General features: G+C 39.2%; 1 protein-coding gene across 7 annotated transcripts in view; it reads right to left on the reverse strand.

Annotated features, from left to right (window-relative positions):
• Positions 1 to 4,086, reverse strand: part of LOC116727857 (glutamate receptor 1-like) — a 137,245-nt gene extending 133,159 nt beyond the window's left edge. For 2 of the 7 annotated variants that reach the window (XR_004340871.1, XR_004340872.1), the window contains exon 1: positions 3,742 to 4,085. Coding sequence is in view for 3 of the 7 variants with exons in the window: in XM_032575512.1 (XP_032431403.1) it covers positions 3,742 to 3,835 (94 nt within the window). In the remaining 4 variants the exon portion in view is untranslated. Of the gene's footprint in view, positions 1 to 3,741 lie in introns of all 7 variants that reach the window. The other 5 variants (XR_004340874.1, XR_004340873.1, XM_032575512.1 and 2 more) reach the window with 5 other exon arrangements.
• Positions 4,087 to 20,585: the final 16,499 nt, after the last annotated feature.

Raw genomic sequence — 20,585 nt, forward strand, 5'->3', positions numbered from 1 at the left:
TTCATTTTGCGAACCACAAAAAAGCTATTAAACCGGCTACCCCACTAGAACCGCACACATGGTGAAAAGCTGGTGGTGGGGTTCACCCAACCCTAAAACTATGGAAGGTTTAAAACTCTGCTTTTTCATTTTTACCTAGCTTCACTGCATAGTCACATTTACTTACAGAAAAAACGCCAACCCACCAAAGAAACAACAGTGAACTGAAGCATTTATGTTCAGGATGTACAGGTGTCCACCCCCATAGACTCACACAGACATGGGCTGTGTACAAAATGTTGTGACAAAAGATGCTTTTTTTCCTCATAATTTTGGTAATATTAAAAAGGGGAAGATAATAAAAAAGCTAATAAAGTTTTTTTTTTTTTTTTTTACTTAAAGGAAAATCTCAAGGTATGCACGTTGCATACAACTGTACAGCTGCACCCACTGGCCTGTATAATGGCTGGTTACTATGGAAACTCCACACAAACTGGTGGACAGACATTATTGCTGACCAAAGACTGACATTTAATTCAAAGACAGCACATCTTGCTGCTTGGATACCAAGAGAAGTGACACATCCTGTTTGATCTCCAACATCTGAAGATAGACTCTACACTATTTAGTGTTTAATTTTTTGATACAAAATAAAAAAAGATCATTTTTTGTTGTTGTTTGGTAACAGTCTATTTTTATTTGATGTTATATCAAATAAAAATAGACTGTTATAAGCCATTTTATAACTTAAAAGGTAACCATTAAAGTATGCTTTATTTAAAACAACAAGGGTTTCTTCCAGCTGAATGAAGACAAATTTGTAATCAACAAATGGCAAAGGTGCATCATCCCAGTGCATTTAGAACATGTACAACCCTTAAAGTGTTAAGTTATACATGTTCTAAATGCACTGGGATGATGTTCAGTTAATGCTGACTAATGCATTTACACTGTAAAACATTTGAAGATGGTTTAACTTGAAAATGAAAGTCCACCTGTTGCTTTGAAAATGTAATTCAAGTCCACCAGAAAATTCTTTTTGTTTTAACTGAGAAATTAAAGTCCATTAAGTTGATTTACAACTAGAGACAAGTTGTCTAAACATTGTTTTTTAAATGATTTAATCTTGAATTATGAGTTTTAACTTAACGCTTCAATATATACCTATTATTTCACAATATGCAAGAAAAAAACAAACTGCCCTCACCTACTTAAAGAGCACACATTTCTCTATTATTTTTACTCACAACCTCAAGTTAAAGAAAAACTCCTTATTTTACTTTTGAATCAATGAAATTCCTGTTTCAAATTGCATGAACAAAATTTCTGATCTGATAATGAATTTTATTAAACATAGCAATAAATTCTGCTCACAAACAGTATGAACAGGACATTATCCTCAAGCTTTGCAAACTGTCAGTTGCATTAAAACAAACATTTGCCTTAATAACACACAAGAATCAGATCAATGTAACACACTTCCATCTCACTCCACACAGGATATAACATGCTGCTAAGCGCACTGGGAATGAGTTCCCAGCCCTGTCTTTTTCTTCTTTCAGTTTTTTTTAAGTGCTAACCTAAAAACTCTAATTTATTCAACTCTTGAAAGTTTGACAAAATTGATGAAAAGTCAAAACAACTTATTACTGTAAGTTTATGTTTCACAAACTCACACATTTAGGTTCCGAATCAAAAACTCGTGAAATTTACTGACTTAAAGAATAGAAGGTAGTAGACACAACTAATTGCGGGTCAAATTTTTGCAGTGTAGTCAAGTAACTGCCAATGCATTTTCAAGGATTACAAAGGGCTTGAACATGCCAGATGAGGCAAATATTTTGTGCTCATAGTAACTTGCAGAATAAGATATTAGGTGTATTACATGACTTGTGCAAGTGACCAGGTTAGTGTTGTAAATAAGAACTACAGTAGTCATCATGTGCGTCAACTTGCTAAATAAAGGATATGTAAATTTTAAAAAATGTGTTGTTGCAGGCAGAGATGCCATTCTAAATGTTGATGGAAATCAAATGCTGTTCAGGTTCAGATCATCAGCTTGCAGCCTTGAATAAAAACATATAACAGTAGAAACCATTGTGGCTTGACCAGAAAGGGATAACAACTAGATGCCAGCCACAGGAGCGACAACCCTGCATGTAACTTCAAGAAAAATTCAGACCCCATTTGATATTTGTTTGATTAATCTAAGCTACACTTTTTAGACTGTCTGTCAGATGCTCTGGTAACTGCCTGACATCACTGGGGTTTCACACATGATGTCACTACTCTGTTGGATTATTCTTCAGCTCTGTCAACCATTCACATGTCCATCTCCAATTTCTATGCGGACAAAATCACAACGAAATTTCTCAGTATTCCACTGTCTGCTTATGTTTTCATTTCAGTGAAGTTGTATTGTACAACTTTACATCAAATGTAATCTAAAGCAGATTAATGGAATATTTAATAATTTCTATTTATATATGACTTCATTACAGTTGAGTCAAATAAAAATTTGTTTATTATAAAAGGATTTCTAGAAATGGGCTGCACAGTGGCGCAGTTGGTAGCACTGTTGCCTTGCAGCAAGAAGGTCCTGGGTTTGATTCCCAGCCCAGGGTCTTTCTGCATGGAGTTTGCATGTTCTCCTTGTGCAATCATGGGTTCTCTCTGGTTAAGCCGGCTTCCTCCCACAGTCCAAAAACATGACTGTCTCTCTAAATTCTCCTTAGGTGTGAGTGTGTGTGTGTGCATGGTTGTATGTCCTGTCTGTCTCTGTGTTGCCCTGTGACAGATTGGCGACCTGTCCGGGGTGTACCCAGCCTCTCACCCGGAACGTTAGCTGGAGAGGCACCAGGACCCCTCCTGAACCCACTAGGGATAACGATGTTAGAAAATGGATGGATTTCTAGAAACGATGCCATTAAACACAAAATACTACAAAGAAATAATAATAATTATAAAATTGATACCAATTACAGTTTTCCTTATTTAACATATATTTTCACACATTGACATATACATTTATGTATGATTAATCTTAGTTTATGGTAGTGGATCACAGTTTGCTGCTGATTATATTTTGAAGAAACAACTTCAGCAATAATGTTCGTTAACAGTAGATTGTTTGTAACGGAATGCAGTAAAAATAACTTTGCTTGTAATAAGGTAAATGGTATTCTACTGCTAATTTGCGGTTCTATTCTTTACTACTGCAAAACTAAAGTAATCCCGCCTGATTCCGTCTGTCTGTCCACAACTGTGACTCTGTCCATGATGCTGAGTCTTAGTTCAGTACCACTAAGAATACTCTTAGTTCCTGAAAGGTAAAGAGACCCTGATTATTAGTCATAACTAAACATAATCTTTGATCAATGTCAGTGGTTGTAACGCTGGTTCCTAACTGTGAAAAACAGAAAAAAATATTATTTTAAATTTAAAAACATCTGAGACGATGCTTTAAATTTTGGAAATGTTACCCTGCTTGTTGCAAGTAAATGAGCGTAAAATTCTTCAAACCACAAACTAAATAATGAATAATTCTCTGAAAGTCACGAGAACAACACTGAGCGCTAAAGCTGTCTGAACTAATTTTGCTTTATAATGTAAGATAATAAGGTTGCATAAGTTGTAATGCATCTAATAATGACAACAGGGATATTTTTGTGTCAAACGAGAGGCAGGAGAAAATTTAAATTCTCTTTTAAAATGAACAGTAGTATAAGAGACCCGAGATAGTTAGAATTAGCTGCGACTCACCTATGTTTATGTTACTTGGGAAACTTGTGCCGCTGCAAATCCCAGTCAGCAGCAGCAGCAGCAGCGGGGGGACCGGAAAGCTCTGCAGACGCATGTTTCCTGCAGCAGCAGCAGCACCGACAGTGGACCCGGAGCAACCTGCGTAATCCCATTCACGCCGTGGCTGGCAGGGATCCACCGCAGCCTGGCCACATGCGCTCTCCGCTCCAACCGCTTTTATTTCTCTGGCTTATTAACATCCATACAGTTTGAGCGCAGTTCTCTGCTGCCGCGTCGGCTCCGAGTCTCTTACTGCTTGATGTGTATCCTCACCTCCTCTCTTTCTCTACCATCTCTCCTCCCCTTCCCCGTCTCTCTCTCTCTGAGAACATCATGAATGTTCTGCCTTTGATCCAGATATTTCACCTCAAGTCAAACACGCTCCTGAACAAACCAACCCAGCAACATTTTTCACAGAATCCGCATAGACACCCTGACAATACCCTTTGTTCTAAACAGATTATTTTGAAATTTGTTGGAGAAATTGTTTACTAAGCAGCGTCTGGAGGGCAGATGTGTCCAATTTTCCTGACAACAATCTGTCTATCTATCTATCTATCTATCTATAAAGCTTTTATATCTTGTCATTTTGATAATTATGGATTCCAGATAAAAAACCCAAAATTCAGTATGTCAAAATTTTAAGGTAAAAAAACTTACATTTTGGAAACTTTGGTGTCACATTCCATTCATGTACTTAACTCAAAACAACATTCACAAATGTTTCTGATGCCCAGAAGACAGTCACTGATCTACTGTATGTGGTCTTTAAAAATGACTGCAAAAGGTCATTGCTAAAGAAGGCGGTTGTTCACAGAGTTCTGTATCTAAGCATATAAATAGAAAGTTGGGTGGAAGCAAAACGTTTGACAGGGGAAAGTGCCTTGAGAGGAATCAAAATCAAAGAATCAAAGTCTCCCTTTCAGATAATGTAAAGTTTTCATCTCATTTGGAAATTAAGAGTGTAGAAGCTCAATTTGACTCTCATCCACACACAATGACACCTGGACTTGTTATTCTGACATGCTCATTGACATAGAAATGTACTTTTGCTACAAATTCCACTTAATGTTCTGCAAATGTTCAGGATAATTTGAGTAGTGCACCAAAGCAAGAGAGAAAAACTGTAAGAAATCACCTTTCATGTAATGAAGTACATTCATCGGCCACTTTATTAGGTACACCTGTCCAACTGCTCTTTAACGCTAATGTTGAATCAGCCAATTAAATGGCAGCAACTCAATGCATTTAGGCATGTAGACATGGCCAAGACGATCTGCTTCAGTTCAAACTGAGCATCATGTCAACGCCACAGCCTACCTGAGTATTGTTGCTGACCATGTCCATCCCTTTATGACCACAGTGTACCTATTTTCTTATGGCTACTTCCAGCAGGATAACGCACCACATCATAAAGCGTGAATCATCTCAGATCTGTTGAACACGACAATGAGTTCACTGAACTCAAATGGCCTCCACAGTCACCAGATCTCAATCCAATAGAGAACCTTTGGGATGTGGTGGAACAGGAGATTCACATCAAGGATGTGCAGCCGACAAATCTGCACAACTGCGTGAGGCTATTATGTCGACAAGGACCAGACTCACAGAGGAATGTTTCCAGTACCTTACTGAAACTATGCCACAAAGTACTAGCAAGGTGTACCTAATAATGTGGCAAATGAGTGTAAATTGCAAACTTTTATCAAATTTAAAACAAACAACAAAAAAAGAAATACCAAAGGAATTATACTAAATAATAATTCTGTATTTTATTTTTTTTTGTAACATTCAGTGGTGGATTTTTTTTAACCTTCACAATTTTACTTTAACAATGAATTCAAAATTATAGTGCTGCACTTTTAACTATTGAGATGATCATCCTTTCCATCTGCTAGATCAGGGTCTGCAGCCTATATCTGTGGAGACGCTTTGCCTTACTTAATATATCAAATGATGAAATATTGTTCTGTTTTTTTGTTTCATTCTTTTTTAAGTGTCTCCATGAAAAAACACTGACTATCCCGGCCCCCATTGTAAATTTGGTCTACAACCAGCCTCCAAACCCAACTCCTTATTTCTATAAATATTTTGGAAATACTCTTTAAAATACCAGAATTTGCACATAACTTTATATTTTTGGCTGTGTGAAAACAAACTTTGAATATTAAATAGGGTGTGTTTGTATTTTTTACACTTGTTTAATAAAAGCTTAAGTAATTTATTGGACTGTTCTTTTCTACTTTTACTCAATTAAAAATATGTTGAACATTGGAGTAACATTTTGAGGTACCTTAACCCTCTATGTATTAACGATTGCTCGATGAATCACTTTTTTTAAAACAAGAAACTACCATAAAATAATGTCCATCACTGCAGCGGCCAGCCCACCCCATGAGAGTAGGATGACACGGGCCTTATTTTTATTTCTGAAAGGTGGCAACCCTACCCATGTCACCAGATGGGCAGTGTACTAACTAAAGCACTCCAAAAACTAATTTTTACCAAAAGGTGATTAAATGAACATGAATAATAAAACTACATCCTGTAGAACAATACATGCTCTTTTGGTTTCCTTTTTTTGTTTTAGGTTTTATGAACAAATGCAAAGCCATTACCACAATGCACCTTTAAGATTCTTCCAAGTCAGTTAATCTCAATATTGACTCAAAATCCCATCTTCTAGCACACTACCAAGTGTCAGTATCCTAGTGCAGCTGTCAAATTTGTTCTTAGAAAACAAATTTTGTGTGCTCCTTGTCTGAAAGGCAGAGATACGATTAATAGGTTTACTGTTATATAAGACAGACAGATTTTAAACTCTAATCCATGCATTCTCTGTACTTCTCTTTATAAAGATATTTTTCTCTGGCTCACCCATCTCTTTTTCTCCGTAGCAGATAGTTGCACTATCGGTACCGGTCCGTGGAGCAATTGGTACCGGGCCGCGCAAGAAATAATTAAATATTTCCGTTTTATGTATTATTTGAGTCTGGAGGATCTTTTATTTTGAAAATCCTTTAACCGGATTCTCTCGGTTAAGTCTTGCGTGCCAACATTGAGCCACAAGCAGCAAAATGAGTCAGAAACAGATCAGATTCTTTGGAAAGTTTCTTTGCGAAGGGGAAAAGGCCCAGAGAAGAGACAGGAGAATGGATTTATCCCGGTAGGTGATTCCCACATTCCAAGCCCTGCATGATATGGTGACCGGCTCGTTAATTGGGCAATGAAGCGTCAAACTGCTTGTAGAGACCCAGCACCTGTGCAACACTTGGGGTGTCATTGTCTCTCTTCACTCCCAGATGGACCGTCTGGTTGCAGAGAAACAAGCTCAGGGCTCCCATGAGTCGTTATCGTAAGTTAAAATTTTCACTAAAGTAAAATGTTCGTTTTTGTGGCGCATCTGTATCTTATTTTGAAGGTATATGTAAACGTTACCATAGCGACCAGAGTCAGAGAGCGTTAGGGCAGTGGTCGAGACGAGAGGAGAGGAGTGGCTTGTGAGTTTTAGGTCTGGTTTACACGGCACGATTTAAGGATTGTCGGCCGATTTTCCAAACTTCTGTGACCACAGAGTTGGATAAAAGTCCAACAGGTTCGGTCAGTTCGTGTGTCCAGCCACACGGCAGGAGCAACACACCACACGAACCGATTCCACTCACGAACATCCCGATTCCAGAAGAAAATCCAGTAAAACCCCCAACATACCATACGTGAATTTAGAATAATCAAACAGTAGTGATAGTTTGTGGACTCATTTTAAGCGATTAAAGACGAAACTGTCATGATGGGTTCTATTTGTCTTGCCCACATGCAGAACACTACACTGGAGAAACGGAATCAGTGAAAGAAGGTTTATTAAGATATATATACACAAGATAACTGCAGTTGTGGGTCCGGGTCGGAAGGGGAAAAGTCTCTTGGAGCAGCCAAAACTATGAGAGACAGCGGGGGAAAAGGATGAGTTCACAGACGGTGGGAAATAGGAGTGACAACAGAAACAATGGATCGATCTTACTGGGGGGATGAGAAAACTCAGTCCGGAGGGAGTAGTCCGAGGAGGCGCGGCGGAGGGCGGGCAGGTAAGTTCGGGCAGACCGGAGAAGACGGAGCTCGGGCAACCAGTGGGTACGGTCCATGGCATCACGAAGGAGAGAGTCCAATAGGGGAACCAGACTTGATCGTCACTGGAAAATCCAAAGCGTCTCGAAAGGGAACACCTGAAGACGGGGAAAAAACACGAGGATTCACTCGGAGAAATACTCTTGCGAAAACACAGAGACTAGCTCTAGGGGGCTCAGAATACCATTGCTGGCTAACACTCTGGCGTCGAAGTACTGGCAGCCCGCTCCTCTTGTACTCTCGGCCTGATGAGATGATGAAACACCGGTGTGCAAGTAATGCACCGATCTCTGGAGAGGTGGTGAGTCTGACTCCATCTGGTGGTTGAATGGTGAGTAACAAAAAAGAGAAAAAGAGAACCAAAACCCCTTCTCCACGACAGTACCCACCCCCTCAACGGTCGCCACCTGGCGGCCGAGGGGAGCGAGGAGCGATAATCCACGACAAGAGAGGGATCCAAAATAAAAGACCCAGGAACCCAGGAGCGGTCCTCCGGACCGTAGCCCTCCCAGTCGACGAGGTACTGCCACCCGCAACCTCGCCGACGGGAGTCCACGATCCGGCGGACGGAGTGGGCCGGATGGCCATCAACATCACGGGCGGGAGGAGGGGGCACGGAAGGGGGGCAAAGGGCGCTGGTCTGGACGGGTTTTATCTGGGAGACATGGAACGTGGGATGAATGCGAAAAGAGGCGGAGGCGGATGGCTGAAGGGTTAATGATGGATTCTATCACAAACGAACCGATGAACCTGGGAGAGAGCTTTTTGGACATATACTTCAACGGGACATTCCGAGAGGACAACCAAACCTGTTGACCTGGAACGTAGGTGGGCGCAGGGGTCCGTCTCCGGTCCGCCAGACGTTTGTTCTGCGCAGCGGTATTGTTCAGTGCATGGACGGTGTTCCTCCAGACCTTCTGACAGCGGCGGATGTGGTGGCGGACTGAAGTGACGGCGATCTCGTCCTCATCCGAAGGAAGTAATGGAGGTTGATAACCTACGGAGACCTCAAAAGGGGACAGGCCAACAGCAGTAGAAACATGGCAGTTGTGGGCGTACTCTACCCAGGGGAGAAACTGGCTCCAGTCAGCCGGATTAGTAGAAGTAAAACAACAAAGGGTTGTTTCCAGTTCCTGATTCATCCTCTCAGACTGCCCATTAGTCTGCGGGTGGAATCCCGATGTTAAGGACACCTTAGCGTGAAGGGCCCTACACACTCCACACTTGGGATATAAACTGGGGACCTCGGTCCGATAGTATCTCAAGTGGGATGCCATGCAGGCTGAAAACATGTTTCACTAGGAGGTGGGCTGTCTGGAAGGCGGTGGGTAACTTGCGAAGGGGGACTAAATGGCAAGCCTTAGAAAAACGGTCAATTATGGTTAGAACGGTGGTCAAACCCCTTGATGATGGGAGTCCGGTCACGAAGTCAACAGAGATGTGAGACCATGGGCGTTTGGGTATGGGAAGGGGTTGGAGGAGACCGGAAGGAGGTTAGTGAGACGGTTTATTCCTTGAACAGACTGTGCAGGCCATAACATATTCTCTCACATCTTTGTGGACCGAGGGCCACCAGAATCTCCGGTTGATAAGAGCAATAGTCCGATGTGCGTTTCATATGCGCATTCACCGAACCCTTCTTTAGTGATAAATACAGTATATATATATATATTTTTTTTTTCCAAATTCAAGACATAGGTATGAACTCACAGCAAGTTACAGTGTTACTTTATTCTGGCCCCCAAAAATATTTTGGCCCCATAAAAGAATTTCAGCCCCCAAAATATTTCTTTTACTATTTTACTAATTTAAAAATAAATTTGGATTTTTTCAAAGAATGACACATTTTTTAATAACTTAATTTTTTTTATTTTAAATTTTGTTTGTTTTTTGTCATTTTGAATCCACAAAATACTTTTTTGGGGCCAGAATAAAGTATTGCACAAATGACATACCTGCAAATCAGTGTGACTTCTGCTGTTGTTTTTGGGAGACCAGTTCAGAGAGGCGTGGCTTCACCTTGGCAAGTGCACCTTCAGAGCAAAGTCTGTTCATTTTCTTCTTTTTTTTTTTTGCTCGACATATTTAGTATGGATTAAAATATTAAGAAAGACACCACGCGACGTAGAACTACGACAGCTGCTGATACTGCGCACACTAAATTCCCCGCAGCACTGATTGGCTGAGCAATGTAACATGATCCTCTGCAGCAAGTGATGGCCAAAGCGGAGCGTGTCATCACGACTTTACACAAGTGTGTCTTTACCTCCGCGGCAGAGGCTCCGCCGAACCCCTGAGACCGACTCATCAAACCCCTGGGGTTCGATCGAACCCAGGTTAAGAACCACTGATCTAGACCCAACAGTAGAATAAAACCTCAATAAGATCAATGAGGTTGTGCTTTTACGTTTTGTCTCATGCAAGCTTTGCTTTAATTCTGTTTCTTTTTGTATTTGATCGTAAGAAATGACAGTTAGGCAGAGACAGTGTTGCCAAGCCATAAAAGAGGAACAGCAGGCTTCCTAAAAAAAAGAGGAAATAAGTTTCCAGTCTGCAGAAAGTTTTAGAGAATGTATTTAAACACGTTAGTAATTGAATAAGAGCAAATGCAAAATACTTGTATTAATATTGTTTTAATGCTAAATAAGAGAAGCTAAAGAATATGTGAAAGGTTAGGAAAAGGGGGAAGTGATAGGAGAGCAAATGTGACTGACTGGAGCAGAGTTTGCTGATCAGGAAACAGATGGAAGAGCGACTAAGACTGCTGAGAATAGGCCTGAGTGTGCTGGCTAAGGGATGGAGTGTGACCTTTGAGCAACCCCAGGACAAGAAAACAGACATGACATAATATCTCCAATGCAAAGGTGGATCTGAGATCATCTTCTCAAGCAGACAGCCTATGGAAAAAGCATGGCAACCATCCTAGCCAATGCAAGCACATCCATAGGGTGGAAACCTTTATAAAAGCAAATGCAAAAGAGGAACCTTTGGTTAGTTCCTCCAGGCAGATTCGAGCCAAGATCAAGATGGAGAAAGTACTCTGTCGATGAAAAATAGCTGGGGCCACAGATGGGCCAGAGACTGTCCTGCATATGGGAATCAACCCCTGAGCCCAGCAACCTGTGGCTCCAAATTGAACTTCTCTCATCAACTGAGTTCAGACCCCAAAGGCAAATCAGGACTCTTCCAGCCAGCACCCAAGGCCTGTGCAACCTCAACATCCATGTGGAGACAAAAGCTCATCAGAACAGCAGGGACACCTGCCTTCATCAATGATCCTTCTCCTCCTGCTGGGACACATTCTTCATCATCAGGCCAGTTCTGGGATTTGAAATTCCGTATGGTGTCTCTCAAAGGTTTCCTTTAGTTCTCAGTGTCAGCGTTAGGGAAAGAAAGGTTAGATTAAGATGATTAATTTTTCTTATTTGATTATTTCTGCTACTGAATTAAGCTGTACTTACCCTGCAAAAAAGTGTACTAAATAAAGCAGAATATAAAGGCATTGAGATGGTGTGGACATTCAATTAATGTGTCACCCCAAGACTTCTTTGGAGGTTGTAAAATATCAATGGTGAATTATTCTGAAGATAGAAAGTTGGAGCAGGTTTTGATTGGTTGGTTTAGCCAAATAAATCATGTAGTAAATACAATGCCTCTATGACTTGTAATTCAAGTCACCAAATTTTAACCTGGAGCTGGAGAGCCTGCTGTGAAAAAGAGGAGAGTGACTGTTAACGAGTGTGGTTCAATGGGAGCTAATTTGACTCAGGCCGCTAGTAAATTAGCCTATGGAATGAAGCGAGATGTGTCACTCTGTTGTGGGCTGCAGCTGGACTGGGTACGAACTCTCCTTCTGAGAGAAGTGCCGGCTACCAATAGATGTTAAATTTCTGAATAATAAGTGCAACTATCAAAAAGGCTTTTACCTTTAACATCCCTGACTATTATTTTCTTTCTAATCTCCTGAGACAACTGTGGAACACATCATGTCACCAAACAGCACAGTGACTACTTGTCACTTTCAAACAGGCAGATGGACTAATTAAACTCGGTGGAGAAGTATTCAGCTTCTATGCACCTCAAATCTGGAACAAACTTCCAGAAAACTGCAAATCAACTGAAACACTGTTTTTTTTTTAATTAAGGCTAAAACCCCACCTGCTTAGAGTAGCTTTTGAAAAAGTATAAAAGGAACATTAATCAACATTTAAAGTATATTGATGATGTTAACAATTACACTTAAAATGCAACGTGTCTTAATGGTTTTCACAATTGTTGACTATATGATGTGTTTATGATGTATTTTATGTTTTCATGGTGTAAAGCACTTTGAATTGCCTTGTTGATTAAATGTGCTGTACAAATAAACTTGATTGATTAAAAGTTTGAAGACACATACTGTATACTGTAATGCTAATTAAAGGACACTCCTTAGTTTAATGTTCCATGTCCCCGTGGTCAAATTATTCTCAGTCTTTTCAATCATCATTTTGTCCAGGCCTGTTTCATTAGTTTATTTTTTAAAATGATTCTGTTGAACCAAAATTCAGAAATAATTTAGATTTTCTGATTACAATGTGAACTTTTCGGTCAGAGGGGTATGTTTGTTATTACGCAATAGTCAGCCCCGCCCACTCCTCACAACTCCTCTGGGTTGACTACTGTCCAGTTCTCTGTCTAACAGGTCCGGAATATCTCTAAGACCTGGGTCTTACCCTAAAGGAGGTCTATGAGAGAGAATCTTTCTAAACTGGTGGCGAGAGAGGCTCGTCTAGCTCTAACTACCTTCAATCCAGAACTTACGACCCTCTACAGTTAAGAAACAGTCAGCTGAGTAGCCCTCACAGCTGCGTAGCTCCAATAACCACTTCTGTTAACGGTAGCCCTCTCTCTAAAATAACCTGCTCTTGGAAATGGCTAGATTAGATTTAGTGACTTAGATTCAAGTCCCAGGATTGTTATTTTTATACTCACTAAAGGAAAGTCCGAAGCCACCACATTACTAGAACCATGTACACTAATTTTACTTTAACTGGAGAATCTAAAATAATTAATGACTCAATTAATTTCAATGTCCACCAACTTCTACAGAATTTAAAAAAGTATATTTATTAAGCAAGCTTTAGCAGGGGCGAGTGACATACAGATTAATTACCAGTGATTACAATACTATAGTGGAATGATAGAAATCAACATAAATCAACCACACTATCCTAACTCCTCTCTCTGACCTATGTCACTAATTAACTGAGTGAGGCTTTTGGGGAGCAGTTCAACTCATACCCTGATGGCAGTTGATCTCGGCAACAGAAATCTTCAATTCCTCGGTTAGAGTCTGTTAGAAAAATTATCTAAGTTCATTTACTTGTGAGTTTATTTGAAAGGTTATGTTTTCATATTATTATTTTGTGTGTTGTTTACTTGACTTCTTTTCTTCTGTGATACACTATTAACTATTTTTAGGATGTTTGCCTGGAGGCTAGAGACGTTTACACATTCCTGTGTTGTCAGCTTTCTGTGGGGCTGGTTGGTTGCGGTCAGCCTCGTGCCCTTGTAAGGGCATGTCCACAGAAGGTTCCAGAATATCCTGTAGTAAAGGTCATTGGTCAATTCTTTGTGTGACTGTGTGAAAAAGCCCAACCTCCTTCCTTGTAATCATAATAAAAGGCATTGGGGACAAAGAGCCGACGGAGTTGATCACAGACAGTGTTTGACGGCGGTTCTCCGTGTCTGGCTCTGCTCCCTTCTTCTGCAGAAAAGTAATTTGTGTCTCTGGTTGATTCCTTGCAGGTTAGGAACTAAAATAGACCTAACAGAGTCTTTGCTGCTTGTGTGGCAAAATCCTCTTTAGAATAGAAGCAAAGCAGAATGGGTCATTATCCTTTGAACGCCCAATTCTTTATCCCTCCGGGACCTTTGTCTTTTCTCCAAGTCTGTTGCAGTGGGTTTGAGATTGTTGGGTTGAGGCAGAGTCGGCGGTAGAATCAGGAGCCAGGGCTGGGGGCTTAAGGATCTTGTCCCTTTTTGGCGGCGCGAAGTCTCAACTTTCCCGTGGCTCCAGGGTGCGGTCCTCTGCTTTTTCTCTGCGTCCTCTTGTTGACTCGTCTTCAGTGCCGTGGACTAAGAACAGTTTGTTCCTCTTTCTGCCGTCTTTTATACTATCTCGACCCATGGTTGTGTATGGGGAGACGGTGTACTTGACCTCTTGAACGTTCGATGAGACAATGGAAAGTCCCAACCTTCCCCAACCATCAGCTCTTGCGTAACTTACAGCGTTAAACATCATATGACCTTCCTCTTTTCTGCTGGCCATCTGGGTATCTTTCTCGTTATCTTCTGTAATCTTATTTCCTTGAACCTCCCCTGCTCCCCCGCTCTGCTCAGCTTGCCTATTGCGACTCAGTCTGAGAACAGGACCTCACTCATTACTTTAACTCCATCCTTTTAAATCATCACATTTCTGTTAATTCATTATAAATCATTAACACAATCATCTTGTCATTTACATCCATCATAACTTTGAGTATGATTTTAAACCAACACAGTTCTATAATCCATTATTAATTATCAAGTATGATAGTAAATCAACACATTTCTGTTATCCATTATTAATTATCAACCATAATCATCATGTTTTTGTAACCATTACAGATCAAGATACAAAAATACATTTCAGAAAATCATTCAGTATTTGAATATGCACATATATATATTTATCTTTAATTATACTTAAATCAAACCGCAGGATTACTTTATTTCTCTCAGGCCTTTATGCACTGTTTTCTGCGTGTACCTGGAAAGATCTCACAACTCTACGCCAGTTTTCACTACAGGTATCAACAATTTTACCCATACACACAAAAAATGTCTATTTCAGTGGGTTCCTCATAATGTAATGATTTTATACGTTAATTAAGTATGTGACAATATTATATATTTGTCTATATTCTGCTTTTACGGCATCCTCAACATAGTTTAATAATTTCTTATCACATAATAGCTTTCCTCATACGCATTCTCCCAAGAACTGTAGTGAAGCTGATTATCCCCTTCTTGTCACTTTTCAGCCAGAGAATTTATTAAGAAAAACAAAGAAAGAGAGGAGAATCAACACCCCCTTTTATCCACATCCCTGCCTAATTAATTTATCTGCTCCCGATGAGGAGGCTAAAACCAGTGTAGGTGGATCTGGTGGAAATAGGACAAACAATCGACTTCACAAGGGATTCAAATGCTTCATCCTCACAGCGAGGTTTATCTGTGACCGCTCTAGATGATGGGGGTTTGCTGAGTCTTGCAAAATTTATTTTAGGAGAAAATAATTACCTCAAAACCTATGAGGATAAGAAATGCATGCTCCAGGGTCATGAAGTTAATGTTCATGTTAAACTGATTTATTTATTTTGCAGTTCCATTGAAAAAGGGAAGCATCCTGGCTAGAGGGAGAGACAAAGAAATAATTTTCATTATGTTTTTTGCATAATCACACTACAATTAAAACAAATCTTGGATTTGATGACAGTAACAAACAGAATGCGTCAGGAAAGAGAAACGAGGGAAAAATTTATGGTGCCTTGCAGCATTTATACCATCTTCAAGATTTTTACATAATCATTACAACAATCTTTCAATAAAGTAACAGGTGCAAGTTTCTAGGGTATATTTCTGCTGACATTGCACATCTTGAAATTGAAATCTTTGTAGATTGTTCTTTTTTTTTTTCAAATTAGCTCAAGATGAAAGATTAAAGCCAGAGCGCCTGTGAACCTGAATTTTCCAGCCATGCCACAGATTTGTAATTGGATTGTTTGTTCTGTCCTTGTCTAAAGTGAAACTCTGCTATGGTTTCAGCTGTCTTGCGGTCTCTAACAGGTTTTTTCCAAGTGCTGCCCTGATAAAAGCTTATACAGAAGAGATTTTCCCCTAGCATGAGGCTGCCGCCACAATGTTGTGGTGTGTATTGCATGTAGACTAAAAAATGAAATCTTGGTCTCATCATATCATATCATCATATTCTGCCCTGCATGACTTGCAGCATACAGCTTTCTGCAACTTCTCCATTCAGACCAGAATGCACTGTTTTGCTATGCTATATATAAACATACAGTATGTCGACATAAGTATTCCAATTTCACCTTTAGTTCAATTTCCAGGGATGCATTCCGGAAAGGAAAATGTTTACAAGTGAGAATTAAAAAGCTTAATTTAATTTCAAGTTGTTTGTTTATTTTTCTTTTTTCCTGTCCCCATGATTATTTTTGAGCCAGATCTTCTAAATGAATACACTCATCACTTGTTCTTGTACTCTTTAATCCATGTTCAAATCAAAAGTTCATGCTATTTCATAATGTTTTTTGTGCTTGTGCTGGGAGCTGTTTTGTCTGACACAAACAAAAAGCACCAGCTGCTCTTTAAAAGGCTTGTTGTTGCCTTCAGCTCCAACACACAATATTTCTATACATTAAATTATAAGAAGCAGCCAAAGGGTCCATGAAAGAATGTGGTGTCTGTAGTTTTTCTATATAAGAGGCTGGGAGAATGAATAAATGATGGATGTATTGCACACACACAACCATGTTTTAGCCATGGAGAAAGGATGTCCTGAAATTTGTGCTACGCTGGTTCATGATGCTCTGTTTCCTATTCTCTGAATGTAAAAGTCACAAAAGAGGAACGGGAGTATGTACAGAGATAATGCTGTGCCTTTGTTGTTGTCTGTGTCTAACCGCTGACCACTTACTTGCAGATGGTGAACCAAAATATTTGTTGAACAAAGAGATCTTCTTCTGTTTAATGCTTTACTTTTGTGTAAAAGTGACTCTGAAAGCCTTCAGATCTTAAGCAAACTAAAAAAAAAGCCCAATATTTCATTAGAGAAAGTTGTCAGTATATATGGTACACCAACATTTTTTTTATAGATAGTCTTGCACATATGCAGACCAGTCAGGGTGTAAAATGCTGACACCAGTCTACCACTGAAAGCACTTAAAATGCTACAAAACAATTAAAAATGGAGTCCTAGCTTGATGAATCCCACTATGTAGACGGGGGAGTTTGCAGGGAACCTTGTTATTTTTGTTAAGAAATATTAATAGAGAATGTTATCTTCAGGTCAGCAAATCAAGGACCTTGAACCTGACTAACAACTGTTCTTTAAATCTAATTAGCATGAACTTAGAGAACAGTTTTATATCTTTCTGATTATACCAGATATGATATTAATATGAACAATTTAATAAATATTTCCTCCAAACAGTTGTCTTTGTTCCAACTTCCTGCATAAGCAGCATTAAATATTAATTAGCCTTCAGTTTAAAGTATTGCCTTTCTTATTTTGCACTTTAGCACAAATGTTCACATCCATCCCTGCCAACATGCACTTTCATAATTAAATCTAGTTGTTCTTTTAGGTTGTGCTTGTTATTGATTGTAGCCTCCACCTGCTGATCTTGGAAACTAAAGTGAAGTAAACTGAAGAGCTCATGTTCTTCTCAGCTCTCCTCTTTCTCTTTACTGCTTCGAGGCACAAAAATGGACAGAAATGAAGAAAGCTTCCTGGAATCTCTGAGTTAAACTCAGAATTACCCATATGAAAAATGTGTTGATCTGTTTCAGAATAAAATCAGACTAAAGGAAATAAATGTAAGAGAAATAGTCCTGATTGCCAAGACTGAACAAATATCACAAGACATACTGGCTTGTCGATTTCTCCAGTTCACTGAAAAAAGTCTTAGTGTTACAAAATTGTTTTAACTGCATTTCTAAAATCCTGAATGTTCTAACAGTGGAATGAACATAATCTCACCATATGCCACAGTTTTGTGATAAAATGGGCCAAATCACACCTGCGTAATCTATATGACTAGTTTCTTCACAATTAAGACGCTTTGAAGCTAACACTGCCAAAAGGGGTTTCTGCATGTGTGAAACACCTCAGCTGTTGCCAACATCTACAATAAATTTCATATTATTAGAAATATAGGTATTGAGAAAAACCTTGCTTCTTGTTCTTCTTCCTCTATGGCGCTTACTGGCAGCTTACAGACTTGGTGTATTACCACCATCAACTGGTGTAATCCATAAATTCAATTTATCCTATATTTTTACAACCCTAAAAAGATCTATATTGCATACATACAGTACATATACACTCACACACACATACATACTAAATCCTCTCATCAAATGTTGTGTTTTTTAAAATGTTTCATAAGTAAAAACCTTGGCTATTTTACCCCTCTATGTACATACTACTTGTACGTGAGAGGATTTGGTTTTGTGTGTTTATTGGTCCCGGTTTATTTGTCCCATCTACTCCACGATTATGTTTTCCTAATTCTGAAGCCAAGGTGCTAAACCAGAAACTGGTTGATGTCTTGTCTGGGTTAAGAATTCATTCTCTGCCTCAAGCGTTGTAGGTTAAGATTCTTGGTGTTTAAAGGTGATGGTAGGATGGTGTGGGCCAGGCAGATGAATTCCAGTTCACAGGCTCCTCTCTGTCCAATCTTACTCTCTGGATGTGCAAAGCTGACAGACAATCCCAAATGTTGGTTTAGGGGTTTGATTACAATATCATGCCAGAATTGTTTGTTTTTGTGAATTATTTTCTTATTATTTAACATTTATGTGCCTCTTTGTATTAGTCTGTAACAATAACTCCTAATGAAATACATTTAAATTTCTGTTTGTAATATGACATAGAAAAAAAAATTGGAATACTTTTGACAGGCACTGCAGGTCCCACATGATGGGTATTAGGCACCTTAGATTAAACTCAGGAACACCAGCCATTCTTTGCAGGTGGTGCCACTTTTCTCACATCTCAAAATCAATTGTTCTAAAAAAACTAGTCTCTGTCCTTCTCCCTCTTCCACCTACAGGAAACAAAGAATGGGAAAAACCTTCCCCCCACTCACTTGGCTGTCAGCAAGAGTTAAAGCCCTAGGAGATGCAGGGAGGGTAGAGGAGGACACATGGAAAAAGTCTGTTCATATTCCTGAGTATTTCTTCAAAGACAAAATAGTAACACAGCTGTCAAAACAAAGTGATCTTTGGGAATGAAAAATCACTTTTAAAAGCAAAAAGTGAGAAATAGTTTCATCAACAAAAATATTGAACTACTTTTATTTTGTGAAACATCAGTCTAATCCAATTTCTTTTCTTGTTTAATTTTGTGTCTCCATAGTAACAGGATTCAGGAGTAGGACTTCATCCTATAAAGGAACAGATTACACAAGAGTCTCTACCATGGTAGACTCTGCAAGATGTGCATCAATGCTATTTGTAGGTCAGCACATTGATGTGCACAGAAGAAGTGGACCTTTGTTGTTAAATGTGATGGACCTCTGCTGCAGACAGATCCCTCCTGTCTGATCAGAGCTGAAATGCTGCTGGAAAATGACTAGGATTTGTGGAGTTTATACTCAGTACTGGTGTGGTGCAAAGTACAGTAGGTGAGCAGTCAGGATCTACATGCCACCTCATGTTTCTTTCCACAGCATGTTGTTAATTGGCCTGGAATTGGAGACTGCTGATGAATTCTACCAGGCAGCAGTGTCTTGCTCAAAGACGCATCAGTCACAAAACTTCAAATAGTAGAGTTAAGGCGTACAGTTTCTGTGATTATTCAGGAAGCTGGTCCTGCTCAGTTCTAAAAGGCTGAAACAGCAGCTAAACAATGCAACAAGTTTAGTGGTTTCTGAGACTGAAAAAAGGTGTGTCTGGTCATATTTCAGCTTTATTACATGTTGCACACATCTAGGTCACCACACACATTATGCATGCATATATTTCTCAGTTTCTGCCTTGTTTTCATGCTTTATTGGCATTTAATCATGTGTGAAGGAACATATTTTTTAGCACAGCAGACTTCTTGTCAACACAGCTGGTCAGGGAAAATGAATGGGGCTGAAAACAAGAGATTCCTAGAACAAAAGCTGTTAGAACAAGTCTTCAATCCTAGTTTTGAGATCTACTGTCCTGCAAATGTTTGATTCGCCAACAAATCAAATGGCTCATTGTGAGCCAAATTAATTGGCATGCTGAAAGGTAATTAAGAGGTAATTAAGTACTTTGAAATGCCTTGCTGCTGAAATGTGCTATACAAATAAAATTTGATTGATTGATTGGTTGAAGTCATTTTATTCACGTGTTAGAGCAGGGACTCTTCTAAAACCTGCAAGACATTATATCTCAAGAACTAGTCTTAAACCCCTCCATCAGAGGCTCATAAAGGTGGGAAACCAGGGTTGAGGTTCACCTTCCATCAGAATAACAACCCTAAACATACAGAGAATAATTTGCTCTCAAACTTTAACAAGTATCAATACACATTTCAATTAAAGGTGTCAGTTTAAAGCTCAGTCATGACAGTAATATAATACTATCTAAATCTATTTGTGCATTTGAAAGAAGTATGAAAATCATTATGCTGAATAGATATGGCATTGAATAAGCTGATATTTTGTTGTTTATTTTTTTGTGTATTTGAAAAAAAAGCCAGAATTTTGAACTTAATGGCTAATTTTATATTTATATGAATAGGTGGTGCAGATGTTATGAATGTAGAATTCTTTCTGTTATTTCATTCATGATTTCTCTTAGTTGTTGCATGAACTATTCTTATTTTTTCAATTAAATAAAAGTATAAATAAAATAAAAGTTTTCCAAATATCACCTTGATG

This window comes from Xiphophorus hellerii, chromosome 11 (assembly GCF_003331165.1).
Source record: "Xiphophorus hellerii strain 12219 chromosome 11, Xiphophorus_hellerii-4.1, whole genome shotgun sequence".
NCBI classification, from domain to species: domain Eukaryota; kingdom Metazoa; phylum Chordata; class Actinopteri; order Cyprinodontiformes; family Poeciliidae; genus Xiphophorus; species Xiphophorus hellerii.